Source organism: Aegilops tauschii, chromosome 7 (genome assembly GCF_002575655.3).
Source record: "Aegilops tauschii subsp. strangulata cultivar AL8/78 chromosome 7, Aet v6.0, whole genome shotgun sequence".
In the NCBI taxonomy this organism is placed as follows: domain Eukaryota; kingdom Viridiplantae; phylum Streptophyta; class Magnoliopsida; order Poales; family Poaceae; genus Aegilops; species Aegilops tauschii.
Window position 1 is genome coordinate 97043369 of NC_053041.3, and position 27000 is coordinate 97070368.

General features: G+C 49.2%; 3 protein-coding genes and 1 pseudogene across 3 annotated transcripts; 3 read left to right on the plus strand and 1 right to left on the minus strand.

Moving 5' to 3' along the window:
* Positions 1 to 3791: 3791 nt before the first annotated feature.
* Positions 3792 to 4395, minus strand: LOC109755772 (codeine O-demethylase-like). The gene is made up of 2 exons (XM_020314664.1): positions 4162 to 4395; positions 3792 to 3980 (listed from the first exon to the last, which is right to left on the minus strand). The coding sequence occupies exons 1-2, from the start codon at positions 4393 to 4395 to the stop codon at positions 3792 to 3794; spliced, it is 423 nt and encodes a 140-aa protein (XP_020170253.1).
* Positions 4396 to 7282: 2887 nt separating this feature from the next.
* Positions 7283 to 8967, plus strand: LOC109755785 (protein LATERAL BRANCHING OXIDOREDUCTASE 1). The gene is made up of 4 exons (XM_020314675.4): positions 7283 to 7707; positions 7774 to 8033; positions 8129 to 8456; positions 8536 to 8967. Exons 1-4 carry the CDS (start codon positions 7471 to 7473, stop codon positions 8776 to 8778), a joined length of 1068 nt encoding a protein of 355 aa, XP_020170264.1. The 5' UTR covers positions 7283 to 7470; the 3' UTR covers positions 8779 to 8967.
* Positions 8968 to 9823: 856 nt separating this feature from the next.
* Positions 9824 to 23181, plus strand: LOC109755799 (protein LATERAL BRANCHING OXIDOREDUCTASE 1-like; annotated as a pseudogene).
* Positions 23182 to 24350: 1169 nt separating this feature from the next.
* LOC123494858 (uncharacterized) lies at positions 24351 to 25505 on the plus strand. Its single transcript, XM_045231327.1, has one exon. It carries the CDS (start codon positions 24351 to 24353, stop codon positions 25278 to 25280), a length of 930 nt encoding a protein of 309 aa, XP_045087262.1. The 3' UTR covers positions 25281 to 25505.
* The last annotated feature ends 1495 nt before the right edge of the window (positions 25506 to 27000 follow it).

Sequence of the window (27000 nt, forward strand, 5' to 3'; positions counted from 1 at the left end):
GAACGCGTGCCACCCCGTGCACTGCAAATGGGGCGGCCCAGGTGAGTCGCCCTGTACGAAACGCTGACTGCCGAAAAACAGCACTCGATCGGGATCGATCTCATGCCGTCGCGCTTAGAAACAGCGATGCTAACCATTCCACCAGCTAAATGACAATGATGCTACACGGCGCGAACGTTCTTAAGAAGAGAAATGTAGACGCACTATTAATTTCGCATTACACTGTAGAGTTTAGATTTTCCAATTATTTGAAAACATGTGCACATATTACAAATGAAGTTCATGATCATCCAAAAAAAGTTCGCGTATTTAAAAAATAGTTCACCAAAAACGAAAAAGTTCATGTATTCAAAATAAAGTTCACAAATTCAAAAGAAGTTCATCGATTTTCAAAAAAGTTCATCCATTTGAAAAAAGTTCATCTAATTTGGAAAAAAGTTCATCAATTTGAAAAAAGTTCATCGGATTTGGAAGAAGTTTACCGATTTTGGAAAAAAGTTCATCGGTTTTGAAAAAAAGTTCAAAAACATGAAAAAGTTCATTAAATTTGAAAAATAAGTTCATCGATTTTGAAAAAGGTTCACGAGTTTTAAAAAATCAGTTCATGGATTTCGAAACACGAGTTCATCCATTTGAAGAAACCAAATACGAATTTGGAAAAAAGAAAGAACAAAAGGATAGAGAAAAAAAGGACAAAGAGGAAGGAAGAAATGGATATAAAACGTGTATCTTAGCAAAGCTAGTGAGGTGGTCAGATTGGTTACTCCTCCAGCCCTGATAACCTGCGCCTGCAACGCCAAATAGGAATTGCCTATGGGAGGCCCCTTGGGTTTGTTGCCGCCGATCTCTACGGGTGGATCGGCCCCTGGGCCGTGGCTGCTACGAGTTGAATCCAACCCACGACAAAAATTACGACAGCCCCTGGGTTGCACCCCTAACCCGAAATCACTAATTGTAATTGAGGAGAACTCCTTCCAAATATCACTCTCATCATCCTACGTTGCAACAACTGTCTCACTGTATGTGTTCCACTTGTCGCGACCAGGGAGTTTTCCTCTTTTTATAGATCCGTTTATTCAAAATGTTTTATCTCCTAAACCATGCGTCTAAATTTCGAACCGTTTTCACCGTTGGATTTCTCGCATCAAGGTATTCAAAAGTAGATCTCATGTTGATAGGTTTTGACGAACTTGTTTTTTTTATGGAAAAACCGAATGAAAAACCGGTCGAAAAAACGGGATGAAAAAATTGAACCGGGAGCACGTTTTTTCCTTTCCGAAAGAGGCACGATTGTGCCTTTCGCGGAGGCAAATCCGTGCCTCCATGAGAGGTAAACTCGTGCCTCTCGCGGAAAGAAAAAATGAAAACATGTTTTTTTTCGTTTTCGAGAAGCACGGCCATGCCTTTCGCGGAAGCAAATCCATGCCTCCGTTTCCGAAAGGGGCGGCCATGCCTTTCGCAGAAGCAAATCTGTGCCTCTCTCGGAAGTTTCCGAAAGGCACGACTATGCCTTTTCGCGGAAGCAAATCTGTGCCTCTCATGAAAGAAAAAAAACATGTTTTTTAAAAAAAACAATTTTTTGTCTAAAAGCTAAGAAAGACTGGTGTAAATCCGAATAGCTGGGAAAACCAAGAAAAAAATCATCTAAAAAGCCGAAAACGCATGCAGAAAAATAAAAAGGGGAGCATCCGGAGCGCGACACGTGGCGGCGGCTAAGAGCACGCCAAGTGGCGCGCTTTCAGCCCACCCCGGGTGACCCTTGCGGGTGCTTCCGAACGAGCGCTTCTCCATTAGTTGCTCCCTCCTAACCCCTAAAATGTCGTAAAAAACATAGAACATAAAAATATCAAATATAATTGTGTGTAATAAACAATAATTTTTCTTTCAAAAAGGCCTAAGGCCATACATTAAATATCACATGTCTTTGCATGCTTACAAAATGAAAATTACATTCACAATCTTTGAGGTGTCATGCTGTGAGCATAGCTCAATGGACCCACTGGGCCTCCACCTCGGGGTGCAAACTTTTGCGTCCAGGAAGTCATCATTGCAGAGAAGATCTGCAAAGCATATCATCGCTCAGAAGAAAGAAACATCGATAAGGGCAGAAACATCGATAAGGGCCTGTAGAAATTTCGTAGACCACAAAAGCCATATCATCGCTCGGAAGAAAGAAACATCGATAAGGGCCAGTAGAAATGTCGTATAGCACAAAAGCCGGCTCGACCCAGATGAATCTACAGGAAACCCAAACCGACCAGATCCCGGAAGACCCGTCGGAGACGCGGCTCCACACACCCTCCGATGACTGCCTAAAGAAAACCTAAGAAATAACACCGTACGATAGATCCGGGTCTGGTGTCAAGCTCACCACCGTCCAGAGACCAGAGCCCTCCATTGATGCCCTCTTCTCCGGTGATCTAGCCAGGCCGGGCTACTGGTGAAGGTACCATGCTGCAGGCTATCGCGGGCTTCACCAATGCCTCTTCGATGCACTGCCTGACGAAGACCGCCACTCAAGCACCCATCTCCTTCGTAGTCATACAACGACTCTCCAACACCTCCGCAACATGCCACCCTGATCAGAACCTCCCTTTGCCCGGCGACGCGCCCTGGCGACGGCGAGAGGCATGGGTAGGGGCTAGGGTTTTGCGATGGCCCGCCTTGGTGCTAGCCTCAAGAAAACGATTCGTGCGACTTGTTGCTGATAAACTATATATGTTACAAACTTAACAGAACTCTAAATCTGAACTTAATAGAGCAATAAAAACTTTAATAATTACTGACTGTTTGTTTGTTTGTTTTCGCTTTTCTATGTGTAGGATGAATCTGAACTTGAAATTTTATTTGACTTACACATATTTCATTGACGCACACGATTTCTCTTGAGTGTTTTTTTTTCTGAAACATTGCAGGGTGCTACTGTCCATTGGTAGCACGGTAGCACCTATAGCGCTTGTACCACTGGAACTTGAGGCAATCATTATAGAATCTGGGCATCAGGTGCAAAAATTGAAAAAAAAAATGAAATCCAATCTCTGATATTGTCTCTACATAGGTATTTCTCTTCATAATCCTATAATTTTAGAGACTGACTGCACTTTTGTGGTAGCGGCTCTTGCATCGGGGGACTATGACAGGTCTGCTATGCGTGACCTGAAGATGGAAGCGTTGAGTATCTCGAAGTTGATCAACAATCTTCAATTGTCAAAGATTAGTCGCACGGCTAATATGGTGGCTCATTTCATCGCTAAGTATAGCTTTGACAATAGAGTAGATGGTATTCTTGTAAATGATGTACCGCCCTGTGTGGTGAATATTGTATCGAATGAGTGTACTGGTGTGGTTGGTTAATTAATATAAGTTGGTGTTAAAAAAACAATCTATTGCTAACACAGGCAGGAGAGAAAGATCCATTTGAAGTATCGCTGATAGATTAACTGAAAGATTTGGGATGTGTAGGCGAATAGGCGAGGTTTCTCCCACCCTCTGGCTCAACACTTTTTTTTTTAAAACAGAGGCAAAAGCTTTGCCTCATCCATTAATTAAAATAGAAAAGAGTTTGTTACAAGACACCCAACAAACATGGCATGCGGATTACTCGCGTGAAATAAAGGACCCTAGCTTCTTTGCACCGGCGATGACCCAAAGGTTGGCCTCGGTAGAAATGGAGGTGAGGTGAAGCACTCTTATGCTTAAACACTCTTGTGTTACGCTCGTTTCAAATCATCCATGAGACGAGCATAGTGAGAGAGGCCTTGGCTTGGCGGTTCGGTCTAAGGTGCAGTCTATCAGGACCAGTCCAATCTCTGTTCTTGAGTCCTCACCTGGTCATTTCCATACCCTTCTACCCGAAATGCTTCCCATCTACAGTATCCGGTTACTGCATTTCTTCTTCTCTTCGAGCGGTAGGTGAAAAACTCCCTCGATGCAGTCATCGCCAAATCGATCAATGATGTCTCTGTTCCATGGTTAGAAACCTGGTCACACAGGCTAATGCGTGTTAACAAAGAAAAAACTAGTACGTAAAGCAAAAAAAAGAAGAGAGACAAGAGTTTTTGTTTCAGATAATGGTATAGCTAACTCCATTATCGTGAGATGCACGCAGACAAAGAGTGATAGAAAAGGAAGTTGAAGAACGAAGTAAAGAATCTCAATTACCAAGAAGAATCCCCAGCTCCACAGGGCCGACCGCAGCTTGTTGGCTTCCTCCACATCGTTGGATGCTGATGGCAGTCCGAGATCGACGGTCGGGATCAGCTCCAGCAACTCGGTACCAGCACGGTGCCCACCAAGAAGTTCATGCTCTCTGAGCAAGTACCGGCTCGGACGCTCCTGCACGGTGGCAGCCAGCTGCTGCACTGAATTTGGCAATCTCCATGACTCATCAGCCATTGGAGTTCTATGGTATCTCTTTGCTTATCCTGGTCTGTTCTGTCGTGGTGGTTGTGCTCTCTTGAAGGAAGAGTGGCACTAAGCAACGTGGAAGAGTAGTTTTTAATTAGCAAGTTGTCTTAATCTCAGTCTGCACGGTCATCAATAAGTAGACTAGCGACCAGCCACTAGAACTAACGCTGAATTGTCAGAAAGATGACCCACATGCTGAAAAAAAAACAGTTCTTTTTTCACAAGGAGAAACCTATAATGAGGTAAAACAAGCTACTATAAAGGAGGAAAAATAAGTGGGGACACACTACAAAGCCGTCCATAGATGATGGTACTCATAGTTGGGCATATAAATTTCCATATCCCTAATCCTCAATTAGCAGGATGCGAAGACGCCTTTGTCACAACAAACTGTCAATATTCATCGAGTAGAACAGCCACAAGTTCACAACGACCACTAGCACAAGTGGCTGAAAATCTGGGCCATGATTGAATAGGGAAATGTAAATGAACTTGTTAGAGTTGTGTCGAATATAGTGTACAAGGTAGGTTATAGTTGGACTTGTAGTTGTATTGTGTTTAGATAGATATGGAGTCGTGTCCTAATAGGACACTTGTATTTTAGGCCTCTCATATATAGTGGGGGTAGACACACGATGTAACCTATGCCAACATAATAGCACCGGAATGCAGGGGAATCCGGCGGCTTGTGCCGGCATCCAGGGCGACCGGGTGCGGTATTGTGACGGTGTCATGGGGAGGAGCGCCCATAGTCAGGCCCCGGGGATGTAGCCATATCGGTGAACCTCATTAACAAATCTCTGTGTCGTGCTCGTGTGATTGCTTGGTCCTCGGATGATCAATGAAGTGCCTCAGATTTATTCTAACAAGTGGTATCAGAGCTAGATTGTTCGGAGGCCGTGGATTGTTGATCTAAAGGAAATATCAAGTTCGAGATGCAGCCGGCAGCGGCGTGGTTCTCGACGAGATTGAAAAAAGTGATCGAAAGCGGAGTAGACGACATTGGATCAGCAGAAGGCTTGGGCGCGCGGTGTGGCAGCAGTGGCGTGCGGCGATCGATCGGTGCATCGATCGGGCGAGCGTACAGGCGATGCACATGCACGCATGGCAGCGAAGGCGACAACCCAGGCAGCGTGTGCGGCTTGATCACGCATGATGGTGCAGTACGGAGACGCGCGGTGTGGGCTGGCCCAGCGGGGCTAGCTGGTGTGTGCGTCGTGCTTGTGGACCAGGCGTGGACGGAGCTGACTAGACGCTACATGGAAGGGCTGTACTGCAGATCCGATTGATACTCGACGAGATTTTGTTTGGACCAAAAGTGGACCGAGTCCCTGTATGACACGACGAGAGGCAGCAGATCAATCAGAGGGAAAAAGAACGTCACGTTGTGCATCCATTGGAATTAGCATCAGGTTTTGGCAAAGCAAGTTGCACTAGCATCGGGAGTTGAGCCAAGGGAGCAGATCACCTTAAGGCAAAAAATTTGGTGGATTGCTACTAGTGCATGGAGGCGAGACCATGCTGGGTTTTGGTCGTGTACTTTGGCGTCGCGGGGATAGCTCGTGTATTTTTTCACACAGTCAGTCATACGAAGAACCATGGCGTCAACGGGTACCAGGTTTGAGGTGGAGAAGTTTCCGGAACTGAAAACCTTGGGTTATAACAGGCATGGATGAAAGATTTGTTGGCACAACAGAGATGCTTGAAGGCGTTCGGGAAGTCAATTCAGCTAAGATGGAATTATCATGTGATGATCGATGGTACTCTGTAGTGGGAGTTGAGTGGTGTGGGTTCGTGACCCTTGAGACTCGACCAGGACAGCGGAGGCTCGACGCAGTAATAGCGGCGAGGCGTGCGGTACGCACGGGACATGGAGACGCGCCAGGGCTTTGGTGGTCATACATGTGGTGAGACAACTGCGAATTTGACTCGGGATGACTACAAGCAATGGTGAAATTCTTTAAGTTTCAGATAGGCGGTCAAGAAAGGAGCGGTGATGCTGAGTTCAGTTAACTCTTATGTGTGACATCCAATATGTGAGTTGTTCACTTTCACGCAGGTCAGTGATCAGTGTGTGATGGCGTTGGACGATACTCCGGAAGTTGGGAGCACAAACTAGAGCAACAAGGAACTTAATTTTGCTCGAGTGTTGACAGTGTTCAAGAAAAGGAGGAACTACAAGTTGCAGGTGGAGTCATATGGAGTCTTTGGAGTAGCAGCGGTGCTCATGGGATAAGTTCAAGTTCCATGTACATGGAAGTTTGACGCATTGACGAATTCAATGTGGTGGAGAATATTCGCCAAGATGGAGTTTGTTAGAGTTGTGTCGAATATAGTGTACAAGGTAGGTTACAGTTGGACTTGTAGTTGTATTGTGTTTAGATAGATATGGAGTCGTGTCCTAATAGGACACTTGTATCTTAGGCCTCTCATATATAGTGGGGGTAGACACACGATGTAATCTATGCCAACATAATAGCACCGGAACGCAGGGGAAGCCGGGGGCTTGTGCCGGCGTCCAGGGAGACCGGGTGCGGTATTGTGACGGTGTCATGGGGAGGAGCGCCCATAGTCAGGCCCCGGGGATATAGCCATATCGGTGAATTTCGTTAACAAATCTCGGTGTCGTGCTCGTGTGATTGCTTGGTCCTCGAATGATCGATGGAGTGCCTCGGATTTATTCTAACAGAACTAAACAAACCTAATAAAGTTAAAAAGCCCGAACAAGGTGTCAATATATGGCATGCGGTACTCAGTATTTTGCTGCTGGAGTCTCTTCATGTGTATGTTATGTTGTGATATTGACCATTTTGTACTTCTAGGTAATTGGTGCGTGGGGTAAAGTAGTAAGCAATAACCATGATGTCCACATCCAGAGGGACTCAGTAGTGCATAAGTCACCGTCTCCTATGGAAGTGGACAAAGGAGTGATCAATATTCTCTGCTTGACAGTCAACACACTCCACTGCGATCCACCACTACTCACCTTTTGAAAATCCATGGCCATTAAACAGCCAAACCGGGGATAAGGGAGCTCAAGATCAGCAACAGTAAGAAGCAACCATGGCTGATGCAGAGCCATGGAAGACAGTCAAGATACCCCCGATTGTGCAGGAGCTGGCGACCGGTGTGCAGGAGCCACCGAGCCGGTATGTGATCGCTGAGCACAACCGCCCCGCCGTGGCTGGTTCTGAGATGCCCGATCCCATACCCATCGTCGATCTCAGCCGGCTGTCTGACAACTGTGCTGATGAGGTTGCCAAGCTGCGGTCCGCCTTGGAGAACTGGGGCCTGTTCCTGGTGAAGTTTTCTCCCTGATTTCTTTGCTTCTTTCCATCTTCAGATTTCTTATTGATGTTCCTCCAGGCTGTTGGGCATGGAATGGAGCCAAGTTTTCTTGGTGAGGTGATGGGAGTGGCTAGGGATTTTTTCAAGCTCCCACTGGAAGAGAAGCAGAAGTACTCGAACCTGGTGAACGGCAATGAAGTCAGGATCGAGGGTTACGGGAACGACATGGTCGTATCTGAGAAGCAGATCCTGGACTGGTGTGACCGTCTCTACATCATAGTGGAACCTGAGAATCGAAGAATCTACAGCTTGTGGCCAACACAGCCTCCATCCTTCAGGTATCTTACTTTTCAGGCTTGTACTTCATGTGGTATATCTGCATATTGACCGATGAGTAGCCGCCGCAGTTGTTTGACCGCGAAGATTTCTGCAGAGATATTCTGAGTGAGTACACGGTCAGGTGCCGTAAGATCGCCAACCTTTTCCTCCAGAACCTGGCCAAGCTACTAGATTTACACGAGGACTACTTCGTCAACATGTTCGACGAGAATGCCTTGACATACGCCAGGTTAAACTACTATCCTAACTGTCCAAAGCCGGACCACGTCTTCGGCATGAAGCCCCACACCGATGCCTCGGTGATCACAATCGTCTTCATCGATGATAATGTCAGCGGGCTCCAGCTTCAGAAAGATGGCGTCTGGTACAACATACCCATTCTTCCGAATGCATTACTCGTGAACGTGGGAGATGTAATGGAGGTACGTATGTGTGAGAAGTTGCAAAATTGTGGCAGTTAAACTGAGTTGTAAATCTCGCTACTTCATCTGACACATACAGATAATGAGCAATGGATTCTTCAAGAGCCCGATTCACAGGGTTGTGACCAATGCAGAGAAAGAGAGGCTATCTTTGGTGATGTTCTACACGATGAACCCGGAGAAGGAGATTGAGCCACTGTCAGAGCTGGTGGATGAGAAAAGACCGAGGCGGTACAGGAAGACAACGACTAATGACTACATAGCACAACTCTTCGAAACTTTTGCTAGGGGGACACTAGCTATCGACACGGTGAAGATCTGAACCTGGTTGGGAAGTGTAGAAGATTAATCGCACTGTGGTGATATTTCTTCCAGCGATATGTACTATTCTCCTGGAGTTGGTTTATGCTTTGACCTTCTGAAAATAATGTGCTATGATGTATCACCTATATACCATCTACAGACTACTTCATATCTGTTTGTTTAGTTCAGTTGTTACCCCGTTGTTCTACATCACTTTCTATCTCTGGTTTACTGTCTTGTTTTCACCATGATGATTTAGACATCCACACATTCGTCTTGCTATGCAATGTGGTTGCCTCAGCAATAATAGTAAAACTACAATAACCTAAGGAAACTAGGAAAGCACCTTTTTAAATAGAAAAACAACTAAGGGGACATACCAGACCAGAATAATCATTTCCAGCCAGAAGGTATGAACATTATCCCGTGAGAACTGAATAGTTCACCCGAGTCTGAACGGAATCTTGCCACTGGCTATAAATATCAAAGCTTTCAGGGCGGTGGTGCGGCCCTATCCTAGCATGGATCTGCGTCCGTTGCTTGGAGATGGACTCACGCGTAGGTGGAGGTCGTCGTTTGGCGTCATGGTGGCGTCGATGGCGGAGGCACATATCAAGGTTGGCACCTCAATCTGCTCTGAAGATGGACTAGTGGAAGATGGCGGCGACGACACATGTGAGTGCGTCAGACCGGTTTGTGCCCCGGACCCGCTATGTGGCTCGGTCGGGGCCTCCGGCTTTAGATGTTAGGCTTAGGTGAGAGGTCTGGGTATTTGGCCCAGCTTGCACCCCTTCATCTACGGATTGTAGTAGCGGCAGATGTTGCCAAGATGGTGGATTCAGGCATATTGTTGTACTACTTTGTAAGGTCCTCGAGGATAATCAATAAAATGGCCGTATGCATCTCCCAGATGCAGAGGCCGGGGGTCATCCTCCTTTTCTAAAATAAAAAAAAAATTGTCACTGATACATCTACTCAAACAGATCTTTAATCACTGTCAATTTTATATAAAAAAACATTAGCTTGACCTTGAACTTTACAGTTATATTCTTCCGTGGCTCCTCCTATGTAGAAAAAATATCCAGACAAATGTAAGTTCAGTACAGTGTGCTATTCATTTCAGCAAGTTAAATATGAACCATATGTAAGATATACAAAGGGGGGAAATTGGCTAATATATTTAATTAAGTACCAATTGTTTCAGATTTTCATGTTACGGGTTCAAATCTAAGAATACAATAATGGATAATTCATACAACAAAACGTTGTTGGTGGGAATCCAACTCTGGTTCTCTCAACCATGTATACTTATGTTAGTACCTAGTGTCATGTGCTCAACTTCTCATGGTAACACTTAATCTCACCATGAATTTTTTTTAAGGTGTAATTTTTCAATCCTATTTTGACGAGGGTGATGTATTTTTTAAAGAAACTTAACAGAACAAAAGAAACTGTAGAAGGGATGAAACACCTCAGCTAAGAGAAATATGAGGACATCCATGTATGGAATGTCGTACTCATTATTCAGCTATTCAGGTCATTGCGTGTATATCGGGATACTCACCGGTTTGTACTTACCAATTGATGTGTGGGAGAAAGACAAAGACAAAAAACAAAGTGATAACCGTGATGTCCACACGGGGGTCCAGAGAATCACAAAGGAGTATCAAAACCCATGCTCATAAAAACTGCCAAAGTGGGACAAGGGAGCTCAAAACTAAGAGCAGCAACAAGCAACCATGGCTGATGGCCAACCATCAAAGTTTGTCGAGATACCACCAATTGTGCAAGAGCTAGTCACCGGCGTGCAGGAGCCACCAAGCCGGTACATTGTTCCCGAGCAAGACCGCCCCGATGTGGCTGGTTCCGAGATGCCTGAGCCCATCCCCATTGTTGATCTCAGCCGTCTATCTTCCAGTGACAACAGCGCCGATGAGAATGTCAAGCTGAGTTCCGCCTTGGAGAACTGGGGCCTCTTCCTAGTAAGCTTTTCTTGACTAATTTTGTTTTGTATTTTTAATCAGCCGAATTATGTTTTCTGACAATATTTAGCCAGGCTGTTGGACATGGGATGGAACCAAGTTTTGTTGGTGAGGTGATGGAAGTGACAAGAGAATTTTACAAACTCCCACTGGAAGAGAAGCAGAAGTACTCAAACTTTGTGGATGGCAAGGAGTTCAGAATGGAAGGATATGGGAGCGACATGGTCATATCAGAGAAGCAGATCTTGGACTGGTGCGACCAGTTCTATCTCGTAGTGGAACCTGAGTCTCGAGAATCTATACTCTATGGCCAACACAACCTCCTTCTTTCAGGTACTCCAGGCTTTTACCAGGATCAATCTGCATCATAAAAAGGAATTCAGTTAATGAGTAGCCATAACTAAGCCTGATCATTCATATTTGTGCAAGAGATATTCTGAGTGAGTACACAGTCAGATGCAGGGAGATCACCAACCTTGTTCTCAAGAACCTGGCCAAGCTGCTCAGTTTTGACAAGGACTACTTCATTAACATGCTCGATGAGAATGGAGTAAATAGCATAAAGCTACTACTTTACAGGTTAGGGCTCTAAAAAACTACCAAATTTATTTTTTTCGCTGATAACTACCAAGTCAAGGGTCGGCTGTTTCAAAAAACACAAAACGCTCATCGTTAGCGATTTAAGCCGTTTTCTGACAGGTTGGACCCACTCCTAAATATTCTGTTTGTTTGACCGTTAACTTACATGTGGGACCCACATGTAAGTTCTCTCTTCTTCCTCTTATTTTTTCTTCTCTCCCTTCTCCACCACCTCCACCACCGCACCTCCACCACCTGCCGCATGCCAAGCCAGGTCGGACCGCGGGACGGGCCGCCGCATGAACTGCCGCGCCACCACTGGAACTCCCGTCTCCTCGGCGCCGTCGCACGTCGCCGGCAACTGCTTCGCATCGCCGCATTGACCCCTGCCCCGCATCGACATCGAGCCGCTTGCTGCCGGCGCCCTCGTCCACGCACCTGGGAGAGCACGCCGAAGGTTGGGGCACCAGGAGGTGGAGGCTGAGCTCCCTCGCCAGCCCCTCCTTCGGCTCACAAGGAGGGCTCCGCCCGACGCCGGAGCGCCTCCACCCTCCACCTAGTCGGCTCCTCCCGTTGTAGAACGAGGGAGGATGGAGGGGAGAGGCCAGCGGTCAGCGACCTGTTTCTGGCAAGCTTTGATGCAGGGGCGCAGCAATTGATGCCGCTCGATTCCGTCGGGTCGAGGCAGGCGGACGGTGGCGTTGGTATCCCGTCGAGGGGAGGAACGGCGGGGAGGCGCAGGGCGAAGGGCCAGAGCAGATCCGACGACTCCCAGGCGCGGCGGCGCGCCGCAGGCTAGCGACGGGCAACTGCATCGGGAGGGTGGGATCCTCTCTGCGTCCCGATCTGATCGAAGGAAGAAGATAGGAACGAGTTTGGGGATTTTGTTTTTTTTGTATTGGGGATTTTTGTGAGGCTGACACATGGGTCCCATTTGTCATAACGTGCAACTTAACGGTCCACTCTATCAGTTTTCTTACATGCGGGCCCCAACTGTCATAATCATGATCAATTGCAAAGCACCGATCGTTTTGTGTTTTTTGAAACAGCCGACCCCTGACTTGGTAGTTATCAGCGAAAAAAATAAATTTGGTAGTTTTTTGGAACCCTAACCCGTAAAGTAGTAGCTTTATGCTATTTACTCATGAGAATGCCATGACACACGCCATGTTTAACTACTACCCTCACTGTCCCAAGCCGGACCAAGTCTTTGGCCTGAAGCCCTACTCTGATGCCACGGTGATCACTTCATTGATGATAACGTCAGTGGACTCCAACTGCAGAAAAATGGTAACTGGTACGATGTGCCAATTGTTAAGCTTCATGCACTAGCCAACGCAACTAAAAGTCCGAACTAATGCAAAGGGCTAGTGCAATCCACATATACTGTAACACCCCCTCTCACATGTGACGGGGAAGACAAGTCAACACGTGCAACCGAAAGAGAGCGACGGCGCGCGAAACCCACGTATGACTCAAGAGGCCTATACGTGGACACAAAGGGGGGGGGGGCAACAACAATTTTTTAGATAAATTGCGAAAGCGAGGACTTGAACTCAAGACCTTAGCTTTGATACCATGTTAGGAAAGCACTTAACTTTATTGAAGGCCCAAGGGGCATATATATATTACACATGACTTGAGGTGTAAGGAAACTAAACATAGACTAATAAGGACTCCTAGACTAATACTAATACTCCTTAACACCCCCCTCAAATGCAAAGCGTATGCAATAGCATTGCATTTGAAGAAGTGTAATACTAAAAAATTGATAATCCATATCCGCGTCTCGAGAGTGTCGTCGTAGCATGAAGAGTCTTCAAAACATGTCGAGTCGCCAAAGGGGATAACGAAGAGATGGCACATCAGAGGAAGACACCGCATCGATAGAAGATACAATAGAAGTATCAAGAGAAGATGGGTTGTCGAAAGAAGATGGCACATCAAAAGAATGAAGCATTGCTTAAAGAATCATGGCCCATAAAAACCGACGGCGAAATAAGCTCGGCGGCAAGAGAATGGGCTTAGATCAACAATGCAAAAAGAGGCCACAGAAATCCTATACAGAGGACAATGGCCAGAAAAAAGGCTGACGGACAAAGGTATGGTGAACTCACATGACATAAAAAACACAAAATATCAACGGATTTGGTGGACGCAGCGAAAAACAAAGAAAACGCATAGTAGACTAGATGCAATGGCACCGAAGGAGCACGCAACACCGAAGGAAGGTGCATGTGCTAGACGAAGTGGGCGAAACGACCACCGTCGAGAATCACCGAACAACAAGGGAGAGAAAAGATGCCAGGTGTCATTAGACCTTTTTTTAGAGTAATGAATCGAGATGGATCAAACCAGCAGAGTAGCAGCTCACCAAGTGTGCCCACGTAACCAAACAAATCATGGTCAGATGTACGCGTACAGAGAATCAGGCCAAACTGAAAACAGTAGCACCAGCTAGCGGAAGTAGACAAAGAAGCACGCTAGCAGCAGCTCCAGGAATAGTCTCGCCTGGGACGCACTTGGAGGCAGAACGGCTGCAACCTCGATCTCGACGTCTGCATGCACGGATCTGGACCACGACCTTGGAGCGTGGATCGGGAACCTCTCCTTGTCTGGGGAAACAGCTGACAGATCGAAGACAACATCGTGGAGAAGGGCACCGCGTCCTTCTCCGGGGCAGGCAGCATCCCGGCGGCCGCGCGGAGGACGACGACCTGGTAGATGGAGGCGTCGATCTGGGAGGGACGAACACGGACGACCGTCAAGAGTCCCAGGAGGCGGCCCGTGCTGCCCAACAGCGAGCGTGTAGAAGCCCAGCGGTGCATCGATTGATCCAACGGGGCCAAGTTGATGCAGGAACGGCTGGGCTGAGTTCCACCGGGGTCGAAGGAGACAGCCATCGTCTGGCGGACTCGATCGATATAGAAGAGATCGATCCAGAAGAGATCGATCGAAGGGAAAAGGTCGGAAAAAAAAAGTGATCGTTAGGCGAGTTGCGGCGCCGGAGGGAACCTAAACCTAGGCTCTAATACCATGTTAAGCTTCATGCACTAGCCAACGCAACCAAAAGTCCGAACTGATGTAAAGGGCTAGTGCAATCCACATATACTGTAAAACCAATTATTCCGAATGCATTACTTGTGAACATGGGAGATGTAATGGAGGTACATGTGTTGCAAAACTTGTTTGATCTTGTATCGTGGGACAGTTAATTTAAGCTACAAATTTCTCTATTTCCACTGATGAATGCAGATAATGAGCAATGGGTTCTTCAAGAGTCCAGTTCACAGGGTTGTGACCAATGCAGAGAAAGAGCGGCTGTGTTGGTGATGTTCTATACGATGGACCCAGAGAGGGAGATTGAGCTAGTGCATTTTTTTCGAAAAGGGGGATTCCCGGCCTCTGCATCAGAACGATGCATACGACCATCTTATTAAAACAAAAAAATATGTTCCAACAAGGCCTTAAAGTCTCCAAAAGAAAATAAAAGATAGTTCACACAGAGCCAAAAGGGCTAGAACACAAACTAGCCAAATAAAGGACGCCACAACCGGCTGGCAAAAGAGAGATAGGTAAACTAATTGCCTATCCTATTACATGACCGCCATCCAAACCGGTTGAAGATATCCCGAGCTACCATCTCCCAGCGGATAGATCCAGTAACCAAACGCTCCCTGGCCTCCGTCGGAGTGAGTAGCGACCACGAACGGATCAACGCCGTGGCTCTGAAAATAACCTGCAAAAAATGAATGTGTGTTGTCCTGTTAAAAACCAAATCATTTCTGCAATTCCAGAGCGCCCACAATAAGGCGCAAACTCCGACGCGAATATGTCTCGCTAACTCGGGCTCTATCCCGTTAAGCGACATTCCAAATAACGTGTTGACAGAACTCGATGGAGTAATATTGAAAGCAATATGGACCGTTCGCCATAAAACTTTGGCTAGCGGGCAATCAAGAAACAGGTGTTTGATCGTCTCATCCCGATCACAGAAACTACACCTAGTAGGTCCTGTCCAATTACGCTTTGTCAAGTTGTCCTTGGTTAAAATAACTTGTTTATGAACAAACCACATAAACACTTTGATTTTCAAAGGGACTTTGACAGCCCAAACATGTTTGGAGCTAGGAATCGAGCTTGAATTGATAACATCAACATACATTGATTTAACCGTAAATACTCCAGACCTAGTAAGCTTCCAGCGTAATTCATCGGGTTGTTGAGAAAGCTGAACCTCAATCAGTCTACTTACTAGACGGAGCCAATCTTCTCAACGATTGCCCACTAGCATCCTTCTGAACTGAATATTAAGGGGGGTAGATTGAAGTACCGTTGCAACAAAAACCTCACGTCGTTGAACAATACGATACAAAGACGGGTATTGAATGGCTAAGGGTGTCTCTCCGAGCCAAGTATCCTCCCAGAATCGCGTACTAGCACCGTTCTAGCATCCTTCTGAACTGAATATTAAGGGGGGTAGATTGAAGTACCGTTGCAACAAAAACCTCACGTCGTTGAACAATACGATACAAAGACGGGTATTGAATGGCTAAGGGTGTCTCTCCGAGCCAAGTATCCTCCCAGAATCGCGTACTAGCACCGTTACCAACAATAAACTTTGTCCTATTAAACAGGGATAGTTTGACTTTCATAAGCCCTTTCCAAAAAGGTGAGTCAGTCGGCCTTACTGTCACCTGAGACAAAGTTTTGGTTTGAAGATACTTGCTATGGAGAATTTGCGCCCAAGTGGCTTCAGTCCCACTAGATAACTTCCACAGCCACTTGCTGAGAAGACATCTGTTCTTAACTTCAAGATTCTCAATACCAAGACCCCCTTGGTCTTTCGGTCTACAAATGATATCCCATTTGGCTAAACGGTACTTTCTTTTTAGTTCATCACCCTGCCAAAAGAATCGTGAGCGATAAAAGTCCAGTCGTTTCCTAACTCCAACTGGGACTACGAAGAACGACAAAAGAAACATAGGCATACGCGTGAGAACCGAATTTATCAGAATTAATCGGCCTCCATATGACATGAGCTTGCCCTTCCAGCAGCTCAGTTTCTTTTCAAATCGGTCTTCGATGCACTTCCATTCTCTGTTTGTCAGCTTACGATGGTGGATTGGTATTCCTAAGTAAGTGAGAGGTAAAGCCCCCAAATCGCACCCAAACAATTGCCCATATGCCTCTTGTTCGTCATTGGCTCTACCAAAGCAGAACAACTCGCTTTTGTGAAAGTTAATCTTTAACCCGGTCAATTGTTCAAATAAGCATAACACCAGCTTCATATTTCTTGCTTTGGCCAAGTCATGCTCCATAAAGATGATTGTATCATCGGCGTACTGAAGGATGGACACACCTCCGTCAACGAGATGAGGTACCAGGCCACCCACTTGACCAGCCTCCTTAGCCCTTCCTATCATAATTGCCAACATATCAACTACAATGTTGAACAGGATAGGGGACATCGGATCTCCTTGTCTCAGGCCCTTATGTGTCTGGAAATAATGACCTATCTCGTCATTCACTTTAATTCCAACACTCCCTTTTTGCGTATATGATTCAACCTGGCGGCGCCAGGCTTCATCAAAACCTTTCATACGCAATGCCTGTTGTAGGAATGGCCATTTTACTTTATCATACGCTTTCTCAAAATCCACCTTAAAAACGACTCCATCCAATTTTTTGGAGTGAATTTCATGGAGCGTTTCATGAAGGACCACCACCCCTTCTAGGATGTTTCTGTCCGGCATGAAAGCAGTTTGGGAATGCTGCACCATAGAATGCGCAATCTGTGTGAGCCGATTAGTCCCAACCTTGGTGAAAATTTTGAAACTAACATTGAGAAGGCAGATCGGCCTGAACTGCTCGATTCTCACAGCATCCGTTTTCTTAGGAAGCAGTGTTATTGTTCCAAAATTTAAGTGAAATAACTGAAGCTGTCCAGAGAAAAGATCATGGAACATTGGTAGCAAATCCCCCTTAATAATATGCCAACACTTTTTGTAAAACTCCGCCGGGAATCCATCGGGCCCTGGAGCCTTATTGTTTTTCATCTGCGCAATAGCATCAAACACCTCCTTCTCAGAGAACGGGGCAACCAGAATATTATTATCATTAGCAGTTAGTTGAGGCACATCCTCAATCCTGGACTCATCGAGGGACACACAACTATCCTCCGAAGGTCCAAATAACTGCTTATAATACTCGGTGATGTAAAGTTTCAGGTTGTCCTGCCCTACAATGGTTCCTTCATCTTGTTCAAGCTGAAAGATCCTCTTCTTTCTGTGCTTGCCATTAGCAATCAAGTGGAAGAATTGAGTGTTTGCGTCCCCCTGGACCACTTTGCGGACCTTAGCCCGCAACGCCCACTTCAATTCTTCTTCGCGGAGAAGTTCTTTCAACCTCATCTCCGCATCCAGCTTATCCTGGAGCTCTGCGGCTTGCAAGATCGTGGATTCGGCTTTTAAATCTAGGGTCTGAATTAGAAAGAGGAGCCTTTCCTTTTCAACCTTATAAACCCCACTAAGGTGTTTAGCCCATCCCCGTAGGAAACTTCTCAAATGCCTAATCTTATTCTGCCAACGCTCGACAGAAGTCGCACCTCCTGCATCCTTAGCCCATTCCTTGGTAATCAGATCCAAGAAACCTTCTCGTTCAAACCATGCCAGCTCGAAAGAGAAGGTGTTTTTGTTTCCCACGTGGTTTGGCTCTCCTGAGTCCACGAATAAAGGTGTGTGATCCGATATTCCGCGCGAGAGAGCCTGAACCGTTACGAGAGGGAACTTCTGTTCCCACTCGACACTCGCGAGGACTCGATCAAGCTTCTCATACGTCGGATTTGGCAAAGCATTAGCCCAGGTAAATTTTCTACCGGAAAGCTCTATCTCTCTCAGATCCAAGCTTTTAATAATGGTATTGAACATAAACGACCATCTGCCATCAAAATTATCATTATTCTTTTCCTCTGTCCTCCTAATGATGTTGAAGTCACTCCCAACTAAAATTGGGAGCTGCTCGGATCCGCAGATTCGGACAAGGTCCGCCAAAAACTCCGGTTTAAGCTCGGGTTGCGCGGCACCATAAACCGCCACCAGAGCCCAGATAAACCCATCAGCTTTGGACCTGACCCGAAACTTAACCGTGAAGTCACCCATCACTACACTTCGGACTTCCAGCGAATCGCATCTCACTCCAAGCAAGATCCCACCCGATCTTCTTCGCGGAGGAAGGCAATGCCAATCAAAATCGACACCACCCGATAAAGTGTTGAGAAACTGCGGCGCAAAATTATCCCTACCAGTTTCCGATAGAGCAATAAAATCTAATCTATGCTCAAGAGACGCCTCAGCAAGAAACCTTCTTTTAGCCAAGTCCTTCAGACCTCTGCTATTCCAAAAGATTCCTCTCATATTTCATCATGAAATTTTTGGTAGTCCGACTCCTAGCACTCCTACGAACCGCAGAAACAGGATAAATCTTTCGCTTCCACTTACGTTTGGGTTTACTTTGGTCCTCCATCCGGTCCTCATAACCGGGCTTAGTGGGTCTAGCTACTGCATCCTCTAGGGTTACATCCTCCTCCTCAGACTCATGAGTGGATGGTGCAAGATCCGCACAAAAGTTCTCGAGCACCCTGACCCCCAACACATCAATCTCTGCATCATTCATGGGTTTTACCGCTGCTAGGTTTCGAATGGTTTCTAAGGCGCGTTCCGCTTCCAAATCAAGGAGATCATTAACTGAGTTGGAAATTTCACTATTATTACTCCCTAGCGAAACTCCTAATTGGTTTGCATTATTTATAATCTCCTCATTAGAAAAATGCAAGATAGAATTAGACACGTTGACAGACATACTAGTAGTGACCTCAATGTCACGAAGCTTGGCCGCCCTCATAGCGCACCTCTGCTGCATGTCATCAACCTCCGGGTGCTCCTGGATACGAGAACTCATCCGTCGCCCCGCAGAGACCGGGTCTGGGATCCCACCAAAGGCAATGACCTCCTCCCGAGAATTACCTCGCGCTGAAGGGTCAGCCAAAGATAGCTGCGGTGGGCTCCGAAGCCCCATGGACGAGTGTCCGAAACCGAAGCCCTGGGCCGCCGGATAGCCAGGAGAGGGAAGCGCGGGCATCGCCTGCCCGGGCACTCCCCCCGCCCCAACCCTCTGGCCAGAGGGCGGAACCATCCTGCCTGCCGAAGGGGAAGGGGGGGTCGAGGCCACCTGCCTCAGACCCCCACCCTGCGCCACTGGTGATGTGGCCGCTCTAGCCGCCATTGGAGAACAGGGAACCGAGGCCACCTGCCCTGGTCCGCCTCCCCCCTGGCCGGCCGTCGTCGGCGCCGCCGGCGCCTGGATAAGAGGAGAAAAAATCGAGGCCACCTGCCCCGGACTCCCCCCCTCAGACACAACCTCCGAAGCAGGCATCGTCTCCCGGAACGCGACCACTGGGAGAGCGTGGGAAAGAGAAGCCACCTGAGGCTCCACCTCCCCTCCCCCATCCAAGGTCGTCGCTGAGGGCGTCCTCACCAAGCCTCCAAACAAGGGACTATCAGCAGTAGCAAACTCCAAAACCGGAAGCGTGCACTCAAACACATCATCAGATTCCACCCGGTCGCTCCATAGTCTGGGAGGGGCAGAAGCTGGCTCAAAAGACCCAAACCACAGTGAACTCATAAGCACCGAGGAAGCTGGTGCCGGCTCTACCCCGGGCCCGTCCCCGGGCAACTGAGCAACAGGCTCCAATCCGTTGGACATCTCTCGTCCAGCCTCATCAGTCGGTGCCCCTTTATCACCCGCGCTGTCATCACCCTCGTGCATATCCACATCAGTCCCATTAATCGCCTCAGCAAAAAAATCTGCATCCTCAAACTCAATCTCGAGAGGAAACACCTCGCCCCTGTAAGTCCAGTTGACCACATCAGGGATGAACTCAATGTCCAGAACGCTCACTAGAAGTCGGGCCACCCCATGAGCACGGGTAAAGGCCATATCCACTTTCTCAGTTTTTCCAACCATAATGCCCAGACTAGCCACAACTCGAGCATCCTGCATTGGCTCAGAGGGAGCCCCGGAAAACCGCAACCAAACCTGAGTAAGGGGTTTGCCCTTAGGCTCCACCTTCTTCCACTCGTGAAATTCCAGGATGCATTTAGTGCCAGGAACTCTGCACAAACCAAAGCTCAGCAATCTCTGCAAATCATCCACGGTTGGGAAGTCAACCTTGAACACAATGGCCTCAACACTGACAAGCTCCCACTGGAAATCACCTGGAGCCAGTTCCTGAAGCCTCTGCATGATCTGAGCCTCAGAAACCTCTCCCTGGGTAGCTTTCACGATCCCAGTAGTCAAACTCTGCGTCTCTACCGGAATCTCTCTCGCAGCCGGGGACTCAAAGAACATCAACTCAGCACAGTATATCCCATACATAGTAAGAGCCGGAACCTGATCACGCAGAAACGGGCAATCCCCCGTGGCATGTGCTGGCTTACCACACGTATCGCACAGCTCCGCCACGCACTCGGCAATAAAGTGACCCTTCTCACCACATCGATAACATAACATCTTCTCCTTCTTACGCGCCCACTTGGACGCTCTCTCTGCATCAGTCCTGTCGCCTGCCTCAGCTGTAACCCTAGTCCCGGGAACCTCCGCATTGGCCAGTGCCGTCACGACCGCCATCGCCTGGCTAGGCAGGTCAGTCGTCTGAACGGGATCGGCTGCCACGACAGAGGCCGAATGGTCAACAACGACCGGCGGCGGAGGCTGTCTATTACGGTATCGACTGCGACCACCACCACGATTACCACGGTAGCCACCTCTCTGCCGGTAGTCTGGTCCAGAAGCTCCCTCGACAAAACCACCCGGAGGGCCGAGAAAAGGTCTCTCAGCAGAACCATCACTCTGCCAGGCATAGCCACGACCACCTCCCGTGGATGACGAGCCACGGTGTTGGCCATCCCCATATGCATCATAACCGCTGTCCCCCCACTCTCCCCGGGGCGGATCAAAGTTCTCACCAGCAACCGAGTTCTGCCTCGTCTGCGTTGGGCCCGAGCGTTTTTGCGCCAGCCTCGCGACATAGTGCGGCGGCGGCGCGACACGTGCCTGAGACCCGACAGAAGTGGCCTGGGTCTGCTGCTTCTGTGTAGAGGCGCCACCCCCGACAGGCGCAGTCGTCGGCGGCCTCGGCGGAGCAGCACCGCGCCCCACAGCCATCGGCAGAGTAGCAGCCGGCGCCGGCGGCCGGAGTCCTTGAGCACCGCGCCCGGCGGCTGGCACGGCCCCTACTGCCTGCGCAGGTCGCGGCCCTGGCGGGGTTCCTCGTCCGGCCGCACCCGTAGGTCGTGGCCCCTGTGGCGCGCCACGGCCAGCCGGTAGCACCGGCCGCTGGCCTTGTGGAACGCCGCCACCACGGGCCGCCGGTGTCGCTCCGGCGAGCACCTGCTTGTTGGGGCCGGAGGCCGCTGCACCCCCCCGTCCCGCCATCAGGGGAGGGATCCGAGTCGCCCGCCCCGGACCAAAGCGACGGAAGCCCGATGAACCCTCGCGGCGCCTATACCTAGGGCACAACGTCGGCGGAGAAAGAACACACGACGGTACAGGTTCGCACGTACGCATGCAAGGGCTATATGCCTCGTCGCCTGTAGAGCCCGTGGAGACCAGGTTAGCCTAGGCCTCATACCCGGCTAACTCTGGCCCACATTGCGATGCCACCCGATGGGCCTCACACCCATCGGCCTGATCTCCCGGCCCAACCAAGCCCATCAACGAATTCAAACGCAGCCGCCTGGCTACCCCGATCAGGATCTCACCGGACGGCTGCACCACCATCGGCTCGGGCCGCCGGCCCTTCTTCCGGCGACTGGGCACAACTTTCCATTCCAAACCGAGAAAATCACCGAACGTAAGGGCCGGAAGACGTACCTTTGGAAGAGGGCCACGCCATGGCCGGATCGCCGTCGCCGCCGTCCTCCGGTGCACGACGCGCCGAACGATCTCGATCCTCTCCGTCTTCTCCAGTCCAGTCCTTGCCGGATCGTCCTGCGGGATCGCCTCATCTACCAACAGCGCAACCTCATCCTCAGAATATCCAATCTTGAAAGCCTCGCAGATATGATCTGAAGGCGTAGGTGACGCCGTCTCCGGCGAGCAGGCATCAAGATGCCGACCGTCGTCTTGGTCCTCCTCATCACTCTCCACTAGCGCCCAGAACCGTCCTCTGACTCGCCGGTCGCCGCCGGCGCCGTGGTCGCGAGACCCGTCCCTAGTCGCCCCGCCCATCGCTCCGGCGGGATGGGGATGTGGAAATTATGCCACCGGCATGCTGGACAGTGACCATTGAGCCAGTGCCTGATGAGAAGAACCCAAGGCGGTACAGGAAGATCAAGGCCAAAGACTACATAGCAGAGATATTCAAAACTTTTGCAAGGGGGGCATTAGCCATCGACAGAGTGAAAATCTGAATGGTTAGCAGCATGCTGAATTTTCTCCCTCCTTTGTAAGTATGTCCCAAGTTCTATCTGTGAAAAGATTTGTTTTTGAAACGAAGTTCTATCTATGTTTTTCAAGTACTTTTATCTTGTGCATTGTCTTTTTTTTCTTCTAACGTTAGCATTATTTGTTAGAAAAGTACAGTTGGACTTTGCAGCTACTCCTACATTCTATCTGACATGGCTCGTCTCCATCATGAAAATTCATCCTATCTGACAGTCCCTGTTACCGTCAGAAAAAAAATGAAAAGAGAAAAACTAGTCTGGTACGGGGTACCATTCGTTTTTCTACTATATATCACGGCCAAAACTAAATCATGCACATCCTTTGTCTACAGGCTAAAATCTTAGAAGACCATGGCAGGGAATTCACACAGTTAACAGCCGGCCTGAATCAAACTCTGGCTGTAACTCTGGGAAAATTGCATTATGCAGGCAACAAGCCTCACGCATACAGACAATAGACATAGTGACATATCCCCAATCATGAATGGGAAAATAAGTATCGTGCGTCAGTGTGCCATCAAATTCACTACCGGCATATTCTCGCAAAATAAAAATAAAAAATCACCACCGGCATAAGAGAAAGATGACCACGTTCCATACCAGCCAATTCGATCTCTCAATCAAAAAAATTAATCTCGAAGTAGCTGAGACAACGAAGGTGATAATCGCAGGTCTTACCTCAAGTTGGAGAGAGATGTCCATTGGTGAGTCCGGCGGGCAGCTTGCCGCGGGAAAAAGGAGAACGCTCGCCCCGCAACCCTCGCGGTTCCCGGCGACCACCCGGCGCCGCCGTGCCGCGCCTCCGCGGAAACCCCTGTTTCCCTTCCGCCGTCGACTGGCCGTCTTACTAGTTTTTTTTTAGAAGAGGGAAGTCCTTTTGCGGTGGGTCGTGGCTGGATGGGCCGAGAAGCGGCTCGAGATGTTAGCCTGGCGAGCATGGACTTGGAGCCCACATTAGAAACCAAATCAATCTAATAAGTTGGAAACCACCCCTGAAAAAACAAAGAGTTGGAAACCAACTCATCTGTACACGCCCCTCATAAAAAAACAAAAAAACAAACTCAATCTCTAGTCTCTACACAAGTTGAAATTTGTTAGGATCCCATTGTGTTCCTACTGGAAACGAATTTATAATCTACAAATCTATACCTATATAATCTCGCAGATTGGAAATTTGTTATGATCGAGGCCAGGCTAAGATCTATCTGTTCATCCGTCGATCGATGTACCCGTGCTGGCCTGGGCTACTCAGCACCAACGCCGCCGCCGTAGACATGCTGTTAAAGCTGTCCGACAGGTTCAACAAGCTCGTCTGCAGCGTCCTGCCGACGGACGGGCCGCGCGGAGGGCTCATCTCCCCGCTGCTGTTCGCGTCCGGAAGGTCGGCCGAGCAGCCCGGATGCCTGTCGAGCCCGTCTGTCGTCGAGTTCACGCGGGAGACCGATGGTGACGCGGAGGCCGAGCTGCCGTGCCTGGCGTTCGGATCGGAGGACGGCTTCAAGGTCTTCTCCTTCGCTGAGAACCGCATGCGCAGCGGCGACGTCGTGATGCGGCTGGCGCGCGGCCGCCGGCACGTGCCGTCCCCGCACGGAGGGAAGGTGTTCGTCACCGACATGTGCGGCCGCCACCCGTGCCACCTCGTCGACCCGTTCACGGGCGAGCGGACGCCGCTCCCCGACCTGCCCATCCCGCTCTCCGAGGAGGAGCCGACGCCGGTGCTCGGGACTGACCGGAGCGAGCCCCGGTACCGCCTGTCGACCGACGACGGGTTCGCGTGGGACTGGTCGCCGCACGGCGTCATGGTTGCGCGCGGCGACACGGTGTTCTTCTGCAAGGCGGGAGGCGACGAGTGGACGCCGGTGCACCGGTCGAGCCACGGCTCGGCCATGACCGTGAACTACCGCGGCGGCTTCTTCTTCGTGCTCGAGGAGCTGTCGCTGCGCACCGCCGTCATCGACGCCGAGACCCTGGACCGCTCCGCCGAGATCGACCCGCCGCCTCGCGCCGGCGGCGTCCACCTGGCGTTCCTCGTGACCTCCACCGACAACGTGCTCCTGCTGCTGAGCCGCGACGGGTACAGGTCGACCTTCACCCACGCGTACCGCGCGCACAGGCCGCGGCAGGACGGGCCCGTCCAGTGGGAGCAGGTGAAGAGCATCGGCGACCGCGCGGTGTTCGTCGACGGCGCGCACGGCTTCACCGTCCGCGCCGGCGGGCGCGTGAGGAGGAACTGTGTGTACGTGTCCAAGACCGTGGAGCTGGACGACGATGGCGGCATGGCGCGCGTCGTCGCCGTGTCTCCGCTGAACGACCTGAGGAAGGTGGCGATGGCGGAGGGAGGCGAGGCGCTAAGACGCTGCAAGGTAGAGCCGGTGTGGGGAACATCGCATTGGATCATGTGTAACCATGGACCGTCGCCATCGTTAGGGACAAATAGTAGCAATCTAGCATTATAGAGGACTAACTCTGGAGTAGTTTACAGTGGCCTTTATTTAGTCAAGCAGTAATAATATCCTAAAAATAATACTCCTTCCGATTCATTAATATGGTGCGTATAATTTTTTTTAAAGTCAAAATTTGACCATGTTTAAAGTGAAAAATATTTATGTTTAGAATTCCAAATGTATATCATCGGTTACATTGTGAGTTTAATGTTCATATTGTATATGTTCGGTATTGTACATATTGGTAGTTTTCTTCATAAACCTGGTCAAAGTTTACTAACTTTGAATTTTTAGAAATTCTATTTGCACTACATTATAAAACGGTGAGAGTCCTACTCTATTATTTATTTTCTTTTTGTTAAGCAAATTGTTTGCTAGGTTCACTGGATCATCTTTTTTGTACAAACGCGAAAGCTTAAATTACTCTGGCGTGCACAGTCGTTCATGCATTACTCCATTCGTTGAAGTACATGGCCTGCTCCTCCTAAGATCGTCCTAGAGCGATGGCATTTTGGCAAGCGGTGGCATTGCTCCTCCAAAGACTCTGAAGTAGCAGGTTCTTCAGCTAGAAATAACAGGTTGACCCATGGTCTCTCAGAACTGATATTTCGCACTTCCCTTCCATCCATGTGGATCAAGTTTCTAAACTTAAATTGTTGCAGCCGAAGAACCTGTTCTATTCGGGTCATCGACGACGTAAGCAAAACCCATCGTGACGGTATTTCTTGGCACTGCTACCCAAGTGCTTTGCCGTGTGGAAGTCAACTCACAAATCCCTCTTGGCTTGGTCCTAGGGGTTGGATCCACTGATAGATCTAAGATGGCTTAGGGCAACTCCAACGCTATACCCAAAAACTCGGTGCATTAAATAAAAGCTGACACAATATTTTCATTAATAGTAGAATTTATTACATAGCAAAACTAACCGATCCTGGTATACTCTTCGTCTGACGTGGACACGTCCATGTCCCACATCCTACTCCTCATCAGAGTCCACCGCCTGGCCATCGACGCCGCCGGTGGAGGTGAGGTCGACAATCAAACTGCATGGTCCGGCCTTGTAGTCGTTGCGGCCCAGCGCGATTGTCGTGGAGTTCCGACGTTGATAGCATTCACGTCTGACATCGCCATCTCCGCCTCCGCTGCGATCTTGTCAAAAAGTCGACCGCGCTTTGCCTTGTTGATGCAAAGCTACTGCCGCTCGCCGCGGATGGTGCAAGCGTTGTGCACGGAATCATACTGCCCCCGCTGCTCATCCATGAAGCCCAGATTCTTCATAAGCATGACTGTGATGGCCTGCTCGCCAACGAGTTGCTCCGTGAGCCGGTGGTGCTCAAGGAGCTGCAAGTTGTACCGCTCCTCCTCCTGCAGCATCCGGAACATGGAGACCGGCGAAACTTGCTAATCCAGCTTCGCCTCCGCCTACTCTACCTCCTCCATCGTCAGGTCCACCCCGTCCGAGCTCTCCCGTTGTAATGCGGGCCACACGCAGGGCACAACATGCGTCCACCTTGCTCGTGATTTTGTGGTGGTGCTGTGAGAAAGGGTCTTCCACCACCCACGGCGTGCCCGGGCATTGGTCACAGAGGTTGAAGAAGGAAGAAAGGAAGAGGTGGTGCGCCGATGGCTTGGACGGAGGGAGATGGGGCTCGGAGGTGGTAGGGTTTGTGTTGTGGCCGGCGGTCTTGAAATAGCAGGCGCCCGGGTAGTCGAAGCGACATCGTGAATGTGT